The sequence below is a fragment of the Oryzias latipes genome, chromosome 9 (assembly GCF_053564925.1).
Source record: "Oryzias latipes strain Hd-rR chromosome 9, Olatipes_Hd-rR_3.1".
NCBI lineage: Eukaryota > Metazoa > Chordata > Actinopteri > Beloniformes > Adrianichthyidae > Oryzias > Oryzias latipes.
This window is the reverse complement of record NC_136245.1, coordinates 16221970-16238157: the sequence shown is the minus strand read 5'-3', so window position 1 is coordinate 16238157 and position 16188 is coordinate 16221970. Positions and strand designations below refer to the sequence as shown.

The 16188-nt window shown below is 38.2% G+C and overlaps 3 protein-coding genes across 3 annotated transcripts; all 3 read right to left on the bottom strand.

Moving 5' to 3' along the window:
• Positions 1 to 340: 340 nt before the first annotated feature.
• On the bottom strand, positions 341 to 4353 carry carnmt1 (carnosine N-methyltransferase 1). Its single transcript, XM_004072695.5, has 8 exons — positions 4152 to 4353; positions 3685 to 3883; positions 3411 to 3580; positions 3138 to 3278; positions 2778 to 2956; positions 2509 to 2622; positions 935 to 1038; positions 341 to 840 (listed from the first exon to the last, which is right to left on the bottom strand). The coding sequence occupies exons 1-8, from the start codon at positions 4286 to 4288 to the stop codon at positions 646 to 648; spliced, it is 1239 nt and encodes a 412-aa protein (XP_004072743.2). The 5' UTR covers positions 4289 to 4353; the 3' UTR covers positions 341 to 645.
• A 2466-nt stretch (positions 4354 to 6819) lies between these two features.
• On the bottom strand, positions 6820 to 9283 carry LOC101156256 (serine protease inhibitor A3N). The gene is made up of 6 exons (XM_011479383.4): positions 9045 to 9283; positions 7874 to 8496; positions 7656 to 7726; positions 7363 to 7556; positions 7153 to 7300; positions 6820 to 7072 (listed from the first exon to the last, which is right to left on the bottom strand). Exons 2-6 carry the CDS (start codon positions 8493 to 8495, stop codon positions 6878 to 6880), a joined length of 1230 nt encoding a protein of 409 aa, XP_011477685.1. The 5' UTR covers position 8496; positions 9045 to 9283; the 3' UTR covers positions 6820 to 6877.
• A 261-nt stretch (positions 9284 to 9544) lies between these two features.
• On the bottom strand, positions 9545 to 11248 carry LOC101159679 (dual specificity protein phosphatase 26-like). The gene is made up of 3 exons (XM_004072696.5): positions 10840 to 11248; positions 10204 to 10415; positions 9545 to 10122 (listed from the first exon to the last, which is right to left on the bottom strand). The coding sequence occupies exons 1-3, from the start codon at positions 11016 to 11018 to the stop codon at positions 9929 to 9931; spliced, it is 585 nt and encodes a 194-aa protein (XP_004072744.1). The 5' UTR covers positions 11019 to 11248; the 3' UTR covers positions 9545 to 9928.
• Positions 11249 to 16188: the final 4940 nt, after the last annotated feature.

The window sequence follows — 16188 nt, the reverse complement described above, 5'->3', positions numbered from 1 at the left end:
CTTCCGGTTGCGGCACCATCCGTTTTATTTCGGAATTTTTTATTTAAATTGTTCCAGGCAAAGGTTTTAAGGAGCTAATGGAAAATTTTATCTTATTATCGAAATAAAAAGATATACTTTGCAACGTGGACACATTTCAACCATTTTACAGCATTATTCAAAACATTATTTTTATTCTTTAGGCTATTCTCAATGTTTCAATAAATAGGACACCCCCCTTCATTTAAATGATACCAAGATATTCTGTCAGTGAATGTCGAGAAACAGAAAATGGTTGACAAAACTAATTAACTCCTGAATTACAAAAATACAAATTTTGTAAATTAAGGACACAACCAAATAAAAAAATAGGCAAAGACATTTAATACATTTCAGTGTTGCGTGGTAGACTGACCATTTTCTGAGCACATATGGCACAGTTTTACAAAACCTCACGGTACTTTCAACATTTTAAGACATACTTTGGTGAGTGGACTGTTCGTCAAAATCGTTGCCCGTTGAAGAGAGAATACCTTACAGCCACAACCTTAAAGATCCATTTGACATAAAAAGTAAGCTGATCATTTTCTGCATAAAAAGTTCATTTTGTCAACTTTACTTCATCATTAAAAATCAGGATCAAAGTTCATCATTTTTTCTCTCATGTCATGTAAATCTGTCTGCGTCTTCTTGCCGAGGTGACTTAGCAGCTGGTGGTAAGCTTTGCTGCTGATCGTCGCTTTGATTCTTGAAATGCATACCTGAGGGCTTTCGCGCGACAAAGAAGACACAGTCGTACACGTATCTGAGCATAGAACGGTCATTCTCTGTGTAAGTGGTCTGCATTGATTCCTTCTCCACCTGTGAGTGAAAAGGAGAGCCGGTGATTCTAAAATGACTGGTTATGTGAAAAAAAAGAAGAAATGTCTACCAGTTGATATAAGAAATAGTTTACCTCGACTATAAATCCCAGCTTTACCATTGCTGCCCTAATGTCTTCATAGCAAAGTTCAATTGAGAGTTCATTGGCCATGTTCTCAAAGTGATACAGCAGGGGTCCTATAAAGTAAAAATGCAATGAAAATTAAACAAGTGAAAGGTTATTCATTCTAAATAACTAAATTAAAGGGAATATTTTACTTCTAACCAGTTAAATACACACTTATATATATATATATATCTTATACATATATATAATTTTGTTCTAGCTAATTTACAGTTATGAAAACAGGTTTAAAAAAAACCTACAGTAAATATTTCAATGCAGCATTAAAAGTGAATAGAATAACAATAAAAGAAAATACTCTTTTTAAACTCTCTTGCTTTACTAAACCCACACAGACATATGAGCATTAAGTGCCACAGCTCTCCAAAAAGATATTGTCGTCTGATTTGAGGTCCTGGTTAAAAAGTGGCAGAATTATATTAATTTGTCTAATTTGCGGCATCTTTATTAATTTAATTTTATTACATTCATTTTAATTTTATTTATTTTAAACCAATAGTGCGTATAAATAAGTTGTACTTAAAATTAATCTAATTTGACATCTTTCTTTGCAAAAGCCATTTCTATATGAAACAAAGATATTCCTAGCAACAAAAAAAGTCATTTACACTATAAACAAAGGAAGATTTTATTTGTACAATACTACACGTGACCAGCAAATGATATAAAGAAAAATATCTCAACTTTTTCACCAGATAATCCAAGACATTTTTTAGTAGGAACCACAAGTCACAATTTTCTATGCTCCAGAGATAAAAGTTGGTGACCACAAATGATAGAGCTTCCAGTTCCGAACACAGAAATAAATAAAATAGCCCAATAGACCTAAAATTACCGGTAAGCAAGTTAGTTATATTTGACGTCTTGCTGATCGCCTTTGTTTTGCGGCTAAAACAATGAGGAAATTTGGTAATCACAGGCAGATACATCACAGTTTTCTTTGTCTTTTTAGAAACCACATCTTCCCTATTTGTGCTCTAAACACCATCAATGTGTCACAGACATTATTCAAGTGATTCCGCAATTTTTTATATTTTTTTAGAAGATCGTTCAATTTATGTTATTACATGCTTTATGTCTGCCGAGTTCATTATTCTGTATTAAGGGCCTGAAACTGTGACCGCTCCTTACCGCGCTCATTTACATTGTTCGTCACTATGTGACGTGTCAGACTGGGGTCTGCAACGGCAAACGTCGCGCGTTTCATCAAGTTTCCTCATTGTTTAGGGGGTGCTTTTGGGGACCTCATTTATCTTGTGCCTTTCACGAAGCTGTGAAATCGATCCAAAGTCATGGGAAAGCTGTCGTTGGCTCACAAACGTCCGCCAAGTCCACTGTACCTTATTCCGAATCGAAATCAAAGTATAAGCTATCCCAGTAGGCACCGCAACGCATATTTTAACACTGTAAATTTTGTAATGTGGAAACCAAGTTCTTCAATGGTGAAGTGAACATGTGCAGTGACGCCCTTTGCTGTACTTATTCAGTCCTCAAAATTAAATCATCAAAATTTTAGGACTCACCTAAGTTGATCCAAGCTCCTCCAGGCTTAAGAATTTTCCAAATCTTTTCCAAATACTCCAAAACATTATGAGCTGTGTCAATAAAGAAGCAGGTTGCCACACAGTCCCAAGACTCTGACAAAAAACAAGTATTAAAAATACATCACAAATTGGTTTAGTGTTTAATTCAGCTAAAACAATCTAAACGTGTTTTTTGTGATAGTTTAAATTGAAGGAAATCGTACTTTTGATTGGATTTGTGTCCCCCATGCCTCTAAGCCTAAACATACCTGGTTCAGTATAAACCTCCACAAAGTCTCCTGCTACCATAGAGAAATCGGAATTATCTGGCAATCTCTGAGGATTCACATCAGGAAAGGTGATTGGTCGCACTTGGTCAGAGAGCTTCTTGTTGTTGCTAAACTGATGGATCCATGGGTATAAAGTCAAAGCATTTACCTTCTCACACCTGCAGAGTGAATGTAAAATGAATTAAAATGTAAACCTAAGGAGAAAGTTACATTGCCAAATTACTAGAAGTATATTTAACGCAGGGATTTTAATGATGGCCACAGACCCAAAAAAAAAAGAGTGTGCTATAATTGATGACAGTTTTAAAAAAAGGGTTCTGATCTTTGTTTGAGATTTACCTGTTCAGAACAAAATTGGATGAAAAAAGCATGAAGAAACTCCATTCGTTGCCTTGGCAAGTGTAACCCAGCTGAGCTATCTCCCATGCTAGACGACCAAGCCCAGCTCCAGGAACCAACACGCTCACCTTGGACACATCACTGACATGATAAAAATGTACATATCACATAGAAAATCCCTGAGTAAGCCTACAGAAAAACAACAAGATGTCCTGAAACAACACTACAAGAATAAACAATGCATGCAGCCTATGAAGCAAGGATGACTCTTACTATTCATCACATGGAAAGAGTCTTTGGACCTCTTCAATGATGGGTCTGTAGCAGGAGTCCCTTTCAGCCTGGCCCACCTCACTCCAGTCCCTGACAAACTGCTTTATAGTCGACTTAAGTTTGTCCATGTCAAACGTAGAGGATGGACGCACTTTGCCAGGATCATCCTCCTAAAGTAATTTTTAAAAAGGCAAATCTACTGTAATATATTCGAGCCCATTTAAAACACAGTAAAAAAACGAGTATACCAAGAAGAATAAATTGAGTCTCTTACCCTTTCACTGTAATACTCTACATTTTCAAACATATGGAGGCTGTTCTGAATGATGGCCTGCAGGACCTTCTGGTTGTGTTCGGCACACTGGCTGATTCGGGCCAGGTTTGACAAAACACCTGGAACCAAAGACTGGTGGTGTGGCGAAAGACTCTTGAACTGACGCTCGGCGCGGACGATCTGCTCCTGAACGTGGGCCCTGCAGGAGCAAAAAGAAAGGTGCTCAGTGGATCTATGATACCGCCCATTACCTCCGTTTAGTTTTATTTAGTTGGAAGGCAGAGTGAGAGGAAATGTGTAAGGAAGCTTATCTTTCTTTAAAAAAAATTCCCCCCTTTCTGATAAAGAATAAACCAACCCTGTTTACGGACGAACTGCAACTGCTGGTACTTAAAACCACATTGATTGATTCGTCTCTCAGACATGCTATAACCTGGCTAGCGCTGCCCTAAAACAGAGCTATTTACCTGTAAAATCGAAAAGCATCGATTATTCTCCAAAAGTGCTGCCTTTCCAGCCTAGCCTCCTCCTCCGGGCTGTATTTTAGTCGTTCTTTTTTGTAATAAAGTTCACTTTGAGCCTCATCTCTCTTTGTTTCGGCCATTACTGAAGGTACGTTTTTGCTGCCCAATCAAAAGCCAGATGTTTTCTTCTCGAGGCTTTGCTCTCCTTTTCGGCAGATCAGACTTGGGAATTTATCACACTGCCATCTAGCGGAAGAAATTGTTAGGGACTTTAGAAGCGGTAAATGAGTCATTCCCCGAAAATGGGACAATTTGTGTCCCTCTCTTACTTCAAGCTGTATTTAATGTAATTGGTCATCAAGCTGTATATTCAAACAGCTTAATAAATACAATGAAATGCGAATTTTAATACTTCTTAAAAAATAATTAATTTATGTGTTTTAATTAAAAATATTTGTTTTCCAACTTACACCATTAATTTTGTCATGTCTCTCATGACCTGAATGAAAGTCGCAAATACCAACCAATTTTAATGTAAAAAAGTCAATAATTTTTACATGAATCTAAAGTTTTTTTGTTACTTTTTTGATAGCAATGATTCTTATGTTTTAATATTAATATTAAGTTGTTGTTTAAAGTAGTTTTAGTTTTGTCCCTGAGTAACGCCTCAACCCCGTAACACACAACGATTCCACCCCTTTTATAAAAAAAAATTTTTTGATCCATGATTCCATATACACCAGGAAGTGACAGCAGTGGAGTCTTTTGGACCCTGGAGCCCCAGAGGAAGCAGGGAAGTTCCTTTATTCCAACATAAAGATATGAAACTGTAATTTAGAAACTAGACATAAGGAAAAATTATAAAATCAAAATAATGCCTCAGATGGGTAATGTTATTTTGTGAAAGTTAAAACATTCCCAATAACTTAAAACATAATAAAAAAGGAAACGTTTTGGTAAAAAATCACCAATTTCTTATGTCCAAATGGGCACATTTCCATGGAATGACCCAAATAATCCAGTAAAATGACAACAAAATAAAATTTGATGAAAAATATACAAGCAACTCTGTTGTAATCTTAAAACAGGCGTATTGGCATAATAAAAACATGTCCAATTCAGAAGTTTGTGCAACAAGAGGACCCCAAGTCAAGTCTTGAGGGCATCTTAAATATTTGGCCAGAAGCAAAGTAATACGTTTTTTGTTACACAGCATACATTTTTAAATGATTAATATACAGTTGCATACACTTGTTGATAGAGTAGAAACCCCCCCCCCCCCCACCCCCCCACACACTCACTCACTCACACACCATCTCAATAAGCGGAACTACTTAAAACGGCTTTTGCACTGCTAGAAATAAAGACTTCAATCCCTATACAAATTAACTTATTTCCAGCAAAGAAAGTTTTTGTTTACATGTAAATGCTAAATTAAGGTCATTTTGGAACCGAAAAGATTTGATGCATATTTGGATTTTAATAGATGTCAAGGGGTTAACAGAAAATAATCTGTCACTTTATTTATAGAACACCAACATTCTGTAAAATACAAGGTGCTTGACAAAAAAATGTGTATAAACACAGGTTAACATGAAAAGTAATGAGACAAAAGATTAAAAGCAACAATAAAAGATTAACAAAAAATGGAAGGAAACACTGGATAATACTTTGAGGAAGCACTGTCTAGATTAAAAGATACAAAGGGTAAAAATATAATAGTAAACCATAAAAGCCATACAATATTTAAAAGCCAAAAAAATAAAAACAGTTGAGTTAATAAATTCTAAATCTTAAATTTACATTTAAAAATCTCCACAGATGCAGCAACTGTCGGATCCTCGGTCCGTTTTTCCATGGTGCTGAAAAGAGGCCTCGCTGAGTCCTGGTTCTGAAAGCGTGTATAGATAGCACGAACTGAGGATCTAAGCACTCTGGAGAGTTTGTAAGGACTGAGGAGATATGTTAAACATCTTGATCCATTAAGACGTTTAAAAACTAGGAGAATCTTAAAATCAATCCTGAAGCTGACTGACAGCAAGTGCAAAGACTTTAAGACAGGAGTGATGTGGGCTCTTCTAAAATGTGCAGTTGAATACTGAGACTGCTTTAGAAAATATACCAAGGATTTGCAAACACCAAGATTTGCCAAGTTACTTAAATTCAAATAATTTTTAAGTTCGTGTGGATTCTTTTGTCAACTTCTGATCAAAGCTTGTCGTTGAGTTATTAAAAAAATTACCTGCCATCCATTCAAGGGGTTTATGAGGAGGAGTCTGTCACAGAGCTGCACACCATCGGCACAGTTGTGGAAGTCTGTTTTGTCCTCTAATGATATAGTGGCAGCATACACAAGTTGAGTGGAACCAAAAACGGATCCCTGAGGTATACCACAAGTCAGTAAATGGGTTATGGATTTGGATGCATTAAAGTTATAGTATCGGATATGATGTAAATCAGCATTGAGAGAATTTGGTAGTTCACTGTGTCAAAGGCTGTGAGGTTAAGTGAAGCTTGACCAAAGCTTTTCCCTTTCTGCATTTAACCCATGGTCATGGAAAACCCTGATGAACCGAAATCTAATGAAGCCACAATATAGTCATTTCAGGAATTATGTACGACAAGTAATAAGAAGCTAGTATAAAACTTTTAGTCAAATGAGAACACAGAGTTTTTCAATGTACTTTATTGGTGCAGTAGCTGTGCTGTAACCAAATTCCTTTCTGCCATTAAAGGTTTGGGTTGATAATTTTGCCCATGAAAAGCATTTTTTCTCCTTGGTTGTCAATAATTAGAACCATAAATGGGCGGTTGAATTTTATAACAGGGATGAACTGGAAGGAGAGCGGTATAAAACCAATTCCTGTAGCACCTGCTGCAGTGGCTCCCGTCTCATCAACATCCAGAGAAGCCTGGTGCACAACCTGAGACAAGGCAAACAGGTGTTGAGGGTAAAGTGGAAAGATGTCCATTATTGTTGAAGTATGATTGACCTTCTCTTTACCTCTGAAACTTTTAGCCGTGCATCTTCAGCAATACCACTCAGATTAGCACCATTACCGAAAACATCTGTGACTCCCATTTCAGCCAAGACGTCATTCAGCTTGTAAGAAGTCTTGATGGAGAACTTTGGAACGTACACGTCATATTTCCTGAAACAAACCCTTTTAAGCAAAGATCTGAAAACAAATGCCCAAAAGTTAATCTGACAAACCTTGACTTTTTCCACTTCAGCCATTTTGCAACATGTGCTGGACTTATTGCTTGTTCCAAAGTTGCCATATCTCCAGGCAACAAAAGCAGCATGGAGCAGGAGCTGTTGAATGGGAGTTGGAGGACTGTTGTGTTGATTGCTTGGTCATAGTAAACGTCAAAATATTCTTCCACATTCATCATCTGAACAGGAACCTGGAAGCCAATTTTATAATATAAATATAGAAAGTACACAGGTGTCCATGAAAACAAAAAAAAAAATCTGAAGATCAATTAGGTTGTTTCATTTCAAACCTGTTTGTTTTCTTCTACATTGAACATGTCCTCCTTTGTCAACAGAGGGTCAAATGGTGTTTCCCACTTTCCTGTTCAAAAGGGAGAAGAAAATTAAAAGTTTAACCAAATCTGGAATTTTAGCCAAGGCTCAATAGCAGCTCAATAGCAGGGCTATCATCTGAAGACATTAAGAAGAAAAACTGAACCAACCACATCAACTAATGTGACCTCTGTACCTTTATAGTAGATGAAGCTGATCAGATACATGACTGTGCTTGGATCCAAGTCACCCACCAGCTTGTCGATCTTTCCCTTGGTCTTATCAGCCACAAACTTATTGATGGTATTTGCACTGTCTGTAGTGTTGCTGAAGTCAACATTGAAGCCCTCTGCAGAATACGACTGCTTCAGGACATCTAGAAACTCTGGCTTGGGCTTAAAGTTGTCGTCTACAAACACGGCGGTGCCTTCGCTGACCTCCTCGTCAGAGGGCTCTTTCGTGAGGAGTCTACGGAAGGCCTGGTCTACTTCTGCTTGAGTCAGCTGGGAGCTGTTGAAACCAAGAGTGCTGAAAAGCTGGCGGTGGGTCTCCCCCCGTGCACCCACAGCCAAGGCAGCCAAAGCCAGAGAGACACTAGATGGGGAGTAGAAGATGTTTTTGCCTTGGGAGTCAGTGAGGGCTGCTAGATTCCGGTACAAGCTGAATGCAAAGTCTTGGTTTGCTGAAGTCACAAGAGACACACTGTCATCGTTGCTGCTGTCCACATTGGTGTCCTGGACATGTTCAGTACCCTGTTGGCCTTTCCCCACACAGACCACTGCTGACAACATCCAGAGAATCACAGCTGCATGCGCCATCCTGGAATAAAACAAAGGTTCAAAAGTACAAGGTTTGTTACACAATGTTTACTTAGCATGTTTTAGAGGTTTTTCTTAAGATTTTGAATGTGGTTTTACTTAAGACCATGAAAAACACAAAACCTAAGAGAACCTACACCAAAACTGATTCTGCTTTTCAAAATATGCTGTTTTGTAAAGGTTACGTCATGCAGAAATTTAATTAAAAAGTGACAGTTTCAGTTACATGCTTTAAGTTTTATTTTTTTACAACTGGTCCATTTTTTTTACAATAATTTTAAATTAATTGTTAAAATGAATTTTTGAACATTGATAGCAATTAAATATTCCTGTTGAAACAATTGAGTGCTGACATTAACCTTTTGTCATGGCAACATTTACATGATTGTAATCCTGTGATAGAGGCAAGATTAGACAGTTTATTAAAAGATAAAAAATTGTCCACTTTACTTAAAAGAATGCATGCTTCCCCCCCACAAAACAAATTAAGAAATACATTCTAAAAGGAAAATAGTTACACTGCATCATGAATGAAAGCTAAACACTTGCCTTTCCTCTGGTTGGAGCTTGCAGTGTTTTGAGTCCACCACAGGCAAAGACAGGCTGAATAGACCAAAAAAAAAAAAAAAAACTACCAAAAAAAAAAAAAAACTGCATTTGACGCTGAAGAGCTGAACTTTGATTTTGTTTATTTTCTGTCCTGCCTTCCTGTTTGTTCAGCCTCCACACTTGCACTGTGTAACAGCTCCTTACTTATTTGTTCAAAGAAGGCCTAGCATGCTTTTAAATGGGAAACACTGGATTTTAATAAAGGGGAAACACAATGAAGGACTCAATTATTCAAATCAGCCCATTGGTTATTTGTTATTTAAGTCAGGTGTGTTGGAGCATTACAACAGGTAATGCCTACAGAGCAGGAGTCCTGGAGGACTTGAAACTGCTTTAAGGAAGCTGCATTTTCTAAAACAATATTCACATTATCAGATTTAAAAACTACATTAGGGTGCTAAAAAACCCATAAAATAGGCGTCAAAGAGTAATGAAAACAGTTTGTTTTTTGAGAATTTATTCAATTTAAACAGGTAAAATCCTTCCGTTTCCACAATAGCATTTCTAAGTAAAAAGAGTTTCTAGATGTTTGATTGTAACCCTATTTTTTGTTACTAAATTTTTTAATAAGCAGTCTGAGGATTTCATTCTAAAACATCTTAAAGGTCTACCAGATTTCAGTTTTAAGAACCATAAAAAAACTCCACCCAATAAAAATGAAAAAAAAGAGAAAATGTTAAGAAAAAAGAGGCAAATAAGCTATTTATGAACTGAATAAACTGAAGTCAGGAACTTCTTGGAAATTATTTGTAATGTCCAAAATGCTTTGGTTTTTCCGTAGGTTCTAGGCTGAGCACTTGGTTGGTAAAACTATTGTAAAGGGTTCAGTGTTTGCCAAAGAGCTGTCCATCCAGCTTAATGAGCTGTCTGAGGAAGCCTCGATTGGGAATCACCCCTCGGCTGTCTTTCACTGTACAAATCGCCTCCACTAAAGTCAGATTCTGCTTGAGCATCAGGTAAGCAAGGACCAGGGTGGCAGAACGGCTCACTCCCACATGACAATGCACCAGTACTTTGCCTGAAAAACAAAATGAATTATTATTACTACCAAACACAAGATTTAAAAGTAGCACATTTCTTTTTTTTTCTTTTTTTGTACCTCCTCTGTTCAAAGCTGTGTGAATGAAATCTGCAGCTGTCTGAAAGCTGATGCTCATGTCGTATTTACAGGAGTCTCTGGCCTCTATGCCCATGTATGTGACGTTCATTCCCTCATAATACTCTGGTTTTCCTTTTCGTCTACTGTGAGCTGCGTTCAAGATGTGGGTGAACCTATGGGTGGATAGATCAGCCAGGTTCTCTGCACTATGCCTGATAAAAAAAAAAAACAGAAGGATCAATTTGTATTTACTCAAACATATCTGATAACAGGCAGATGTCACAGCAAGTTTCCAAAATAGGTGCATGCAGTTTCTCACAATGACACAGTCAAGTGAAGAGTAATTTTTCAAGCTTGTAAATTCAAAAATGTTTCAGCCGAGACATGTTTTCATTTGCTGGCATTGCTGGAAACTTTCAGATGGTAGAGCTATAGCTTACACGAATTCCTGATGTGGAATGCAGCTTCAGAGGTGCAGGGTTACTTCTGCTCACAAATCTCATTTATGATCAGTCCCATTTTACAAACATAAACCAACACTTTCTTTTACTTACAAGTTCAGCTCCACAAAAACAAACAAACAAACAAAAACTATTACGTCCTTCTTAAACTATAGAGACGACTTATTTTACTTACTGGTCACCAATATAAAGCCTTGGCCACACTTCATCCGCATGACTGATGATGGCTTTGCCTGTGAATAGGAGTCTTTCCAGCTCAAACACTGCTAATCCAGGTGAACTCAGGTCTATCTCCACTTTCCGATGGGGTTTTTCATCCTTCCAGCATGGATGAACTTTAGACACTCCCGACATCTTTTAAATGTTTAAATCAAATAATGCTGCAACTGCTTTCAAAATGCACTCCTGGAGGAAGAATTCTTTCTATGAGAATGTTTCTGAGCCAACAAGTAAAACTGAACTCACTAAATGGCCAAAGTGGTTTAGTTTTAGGCCAATTTACCTACAATTTGCTCACTATAGAAGTGAGCTCTGTATGAATTAAGGACACATGAACCTCCGAATAAATCCAGCATGAGGACCCAAGCCTTCAGCCTGTGTAGCTTTTGCATCCAAATAGCAGTCTATTTTGAGATCTGAATGCTGGTGTGGGGCTGCACAACTTTCCACTAGATGAGAAGATAGAATAAGAGCTCCATATGGCAGGGTAGCGCTTTAACATGTGCCTATTATATCCACTGGAAAACCCACTTTCAGATTGATTACTACACAGTTGCAGCAAAATAAAATCCATTGGATCATAAACTCATGAAAATATTTTACTCATTTTGCTATTTTCTTTTTCAACAAATATAGCAATTGTTTTGTCAGAATTACAGTCCAATACTGAAAATGTGCATCATAGCTGACAGATTAACACATGAGATAACATTTGCATTTCCATCCAAAACCTGTTGTATTTTTAGACATTTTTTGTTGTTGTTCTTCCAAGACTTATAAAGCTATTTTCTGAAATATGGCACTTTCTTTAATTAGACCAACATGGAAAAACAGACTTTGCTAAACCAAAATTATGAAATACTGCTGAGATTTCAAAAAATAAACTTTTTCAATTTTTTAACCTGGAAAAAAAAATAAACAAGTGCGCCATCTAAGTGAATTTAACAATGATTTCATCTTTTCTATGCGAAAGTGTGAAAACAAATAAATGGAGACAAAGCAGAACTTTGACCGTAATCTTATCTGTATTAGGAGTAGATTTGAAAGCAAAAGACATGGCATTCATGTGTAGGTCTGATTCTAAGTTCCCTTCAAATTTGATCTAACTCTTCCTTCGGTCTGTAATTTCTTCATATAATGTTTTTAAGGTAGAAAAAAAAACATTGTTACAGTTCTGCAGAGCAGGACTTTTTTCAGGGAAGATCTTAGAGAACATAAGAAAACTTTGTGGTCCATAAGCAAGTTAATTGAGCCCGCTTCAGAAGGCTTTCTTCTCTAGTTGGTCAAGTATGGCCTGAATTCTCTGCACGGCTTCTTTCCGTGCTTGTTGAACATTGTCCTGTCTGTGAGTCTCCACGGTGTCCAACTTTGTTAAGTTGACCCCATCTTAATTTAGGCCTGTGCCATTTTTGTATTGTGTAAAATATTAAATATATATCTATATATATTTTAAAAACTCCCGTCTGTATGAGACCACCTGTAATGGGTGCCCATGGACTGACACCTTGTCATGGTTGGGGGGCTTGCGTGTCTTGCTGACCTGGATAGCTATGCTGGCAGGAGCTTTGTGCTCCTGGTAGGGTGTCCCATGCCAGAAAGATTGAAGGGTAGAGGCCAGACTAAGAGCAGTCCACTGGACCTCCAGGTTGGGGGTTTGGCACAGGGCTAGTAGGTGCCCCCCCCCCCCCCCCCCATAGAGTCCCTTTGTCCATGTCAACTGAAAAATTTTATTGTCATTGAAATTAAGAAATTGATAATTAAAAAAAGATAATAAAAAGAAGACATTTATCAGAATTCTGCACCGCATTATAACAGTTATCAGAACATTAAAAAAAGACCATAACCAAAAATACAGTTAGGTAGAAAAATACTTAATCAAACACAATATTGAATAAATAATATAAAATAAATAATATAAAGCACAAATCTTTTATCACACAAATAACATGCTAAAATAAATATAACTGCAGCACCATAGCACTAAGAACAGAAAACACTGACTAAAATCTAACTTTAGCCTTCCTTGATGCAAACTTGTCAATAACGTCATCATATGAAATCTGCTCCCCTACTGAATGATTGATACTAACAACGGCAAGGTTAGTGACTTGATCAACTTGAGTTTTGAAAAGTTCCTCTCTGCTTGAGCCACAGTGACTGGCAAGGTGAGTGCAATCCTGAGAGCAGTCCAAAAGTTGGGATATATTTCTGACATTAACGTGATAAGCTCAAGGAGACTTGGAGTCGTGAACAAGTCCTGAACGCTTGTTCAGGACTTGTTCAATCTCTACTGTCCAAATCACAGTTCCCTTCAAAATGCAATATGTCATCTAGTGCCTCGCATTGCTCCTTCAGCTCCTCATCTGCAATATAGGCCTTATAAAAAACATTTATGAATTGGAAATTTAAATTGTCATGCTCTATATGGATCTCTGCTTCAGAGAAGAAAAATGAGCTCATTTTTGCTGTCTTCAATCCTTTGATTGGCACATTTTTAGTTATGACCTGTTAAATTATGTTTTGTCACCATAGAGTTGCAGTAAATGGTAAATATTTATCTTTAAAACTACCAACAGATATATGAAAATTCTATTGACTAATAATATAACCCAACATTTGTAAATAAATAAAAAATAAAATTCAAACATGCAGGCTTAAAATTAACCCCTAAATCCATAGTTAACTGGTAAAAAAAAAAATAATAAAACATTGTGAAAACGTTTAGGCTGCCACAAATGAGTATTAAAGTAATGCACATTCTGAAGTTACAGTATTTGCCCCATTAGCATGTTGTGGCATCAGCAACAGCAGCAGCAGCAGCATGCTACCATCACAGCTCAAAAACATTTATGAACTAAGTATGCAACAGTAAAACACAAAAAAACCTTTGTGTTACAGCAGAGCAGACAGACACACGAATCATAACTAATGTTGTTACAAGTTATGGCAGAGCAAACGTTTAAGAAGAAAATCTTAAAAATGTTTAAAAAGAAAATATTAAAAATGATGTTATTTGCAACATTTGGGCCTACTTCAGTTTTGGTCATCGACCAAAAAAAGGTTTTTCTCGGCAACGTTGTTGTTGCAGGGCCAGGTAGCATTAGAAAACGTGCATCTAGCCTTTTCTTTATCTCTTTTCTCCTCTTCTTCTTTTCTTTTCTCTCTAAATTAGGCACCAGATGGCTTAGACATTTTTTGTCTATATTTCAGATGTTCTTGGCATTTAGCATAAATGTCCTCACGAAGGCATCAATTCTGTCGACTAAACCAACTGTCACCTTAGTGACAACATTGTTTTGTGTTCCCATTTTTTATTTGGGCATTTCTCACAAAATTAACCCAACAAAAGCATGATTTTTATACCTTCAATAAAATTTAGGTTATGAATGACTTTTAAAAAAGTTTTATAAAGTAGATTCCACCCCTCGCCCTTGTCCCCCACCTGGCCACTTCATTTGGAAGCGACCCACAGTTAAACTGATTTTACACTACTGCGCATGTCCAAATTATTCATTGTGAGCCATGGGAACGTTTGTTCTAATCAGAAAAAGGTTTTCTGTGCCCATGTGCATATGGAAACACTTATTGTGCATTTGTAAAACATTTAGTGTGCATTTGTGAAACACAATCTGTGTGTTTGTGAAACACAGGGTGTGTATTTCCGAATTTATTTTTCACGTTGGCATAAAATGACATTTGTGAATCGGAGCGTGTGCATTTGTAAAACAGGTTGTGTGCATTTCTGATTATTGAGACTGAATTAACTGACCATTGATCCGATCAAGATATTTTGCCCATGTAACCGCGGCTAGTGACAATGGTAAAAACCAAGCTTTGGGGCCACTGACAGGAAGATTGAAGTCTTGAGCACTAAAACGAAGACCAGATTAGGATTCTGGAATGTACAAACAATATGACAAACATGAATATTGGCACAAGTGACATCAGAGATGCGTCGATATAATCTTCATATTTTAGGCGTTAGTGAAACCAGATGGATAGGATCCGGCAAAGTCATGACATCAACAGGAGAAACACTACTGTATTCAGTCAGAGAGGACAATAAGCATCAAGAAGGAGTTGCCATCATTTTAAAGAAAGGAACAGAGAAAAGTCTGATTGAATGGAAACCTGTCAACAGTAGATTGATTAAAATCAGCATGAGAGGGAGACATGAATATGACCATAATTCAGTGCTACAGTCTTACCAATGACAGTGAGGAAGAAGCTAAAGACTTTTTCTATGAACAGCCAGATGCAGAAGTTAAGCTCAGTTAAGCTCGTTATGGGAGATTGGAGTTGTGCAGTATATGTGGCATGGACAGTCCTTCAAAGTAGATAGTTAATTAGCAGCTCGGTCCTCGGTCCCTGCAACAGTAACGTACTAGCTGGGTCATTACGTTGGTGTTAGAAGTGGGATCCTTAGCCGATGCTGCTTCGCCATGGAGAGCTACGACATGGAGCGAGAGGTGGCTGAGATGGAGCAACAAATTCACATCCTGGAGGCCACTCTGGGACAAGGGAGGAGTAAGGGCGAAATCATCTCCCTGATGGTACGAGTAGCCGCTGTCATCTGCAGCCTGTCCCTGCGAGTCGAGTTTCCACGCCAGTGATGAACCGTCCAGAACCGTCTGTGATGATGTAGCTCAGCCCAGTCGAACTTTCGCGATGCAATGGCTTAACACCACTGGAACCACACCTGGCTCAGGTCAACATGGCGGCCGGCTATAAGGGCTGGAGTCCCGGGGAGACTTGTTACACATCCAGGCCTGGCGTTGGAGGGCCCTACACTCGAAGTACTGCTGGACCTCTCTTCCGCGGAGCTGCGAGACCTCTCGACACTGACAGCAGCATTAGAGCAACGCTTTGGAGAGCAGGGTTCAACGGAACCGACAGCAGTTGGAGTTTTGTCACCGTAAAGACGACGAACGCCTGGGGACCTTCGCCGTTGATGTGCAGCTCTTCGCTCGGTGAGAGTCTACTCCCCCAAGGCGATGATATCCCCCCCGAGGGTGGTGTTTCAACTGCTGCGGCGACTATGCTTGATTCTGCTGGCTGGGCACCTACTGGCACGGAACTGTGTCAGTAACAGGTGTGCGAACCCAGCTAGCTGGGAGGAAGACTGTCACACGGTGGTGGTTGGAACCCAGAATTGTGAGTGTGAGTCTTCAGTCAGTGTGTTTTGCTGTCAGTGTTGTTTGTGTGACAGACAGGGCTGTGGGTGGTAGTTTGTCCCTCATGGTGTTCCATAGATGAACATTCATGGCCAGCACCTGTCTGTTGAGCTGTGATTGGCTCACAAGGC

Coding starts and splice junctions, on each gene's coding strand:
- LOC101159679 (XM_004072696.5), bottom strand. CDS start 11,018: ATGTCGGGAGTGTCTAAAGTTCATCCATGCTGGAAGGATGAAAAACCC. Junction 10,416..10,839: donor AGGCTTTATATTGGTGACCA/GTAAGTAAAATA, acceptor TTTTTTTATCAG/GCATAGTGCAGAGAACCTGG. Junction 10,123..10,203: donor CACAGCTTTGAACAGAGGAG/GTACAAAAAAAG, acceptor TTTGTTTTTCAG/GCAAAGTACTGGTGCATTGT.
- LOC101156256 (XM_011479383.4), bottom strand. CDS start 8,495: ATGGCGCATGCAGCTGTGATTCTCTGGATGTTGTCAGCAGTGGTCTGT. Junction 7,557..7,655: donor ATGTAGAAGAAAACAAACAG/GTTTGAAATGAA, acceptor ATTGGCTTCCAG/GTTCCTGTTCAGATGATGAA. Junction 7,301..7,362: donor CTGAAGTGGAAAAAGTCAAG/GTTTGTCAGATT, acceptor GGTTTGTTTCAG/GAAATATGACGTGTACGTTC.
- carnmt1 (XM_004072695.5), bottom strand. CDS start 4,288: ATGGCCGAAACAAAGAGAGATGAGGCTCAAAGTGAACTTTATTACAAA. Junction 3,581..3,684: donor TAGAGTATTACAGTGAAAGG/GTAAGAGACTCA, acceptor AAATTACTTTAG/GAGGATGATCCTGGCAAAGT. Junction 841..934: donor AGCTGGGATTTATAGTCGAG/GTAAACTATTTC, acceptor TTTCACTCACAG/GTGGAGAAGGAATCAATGCA.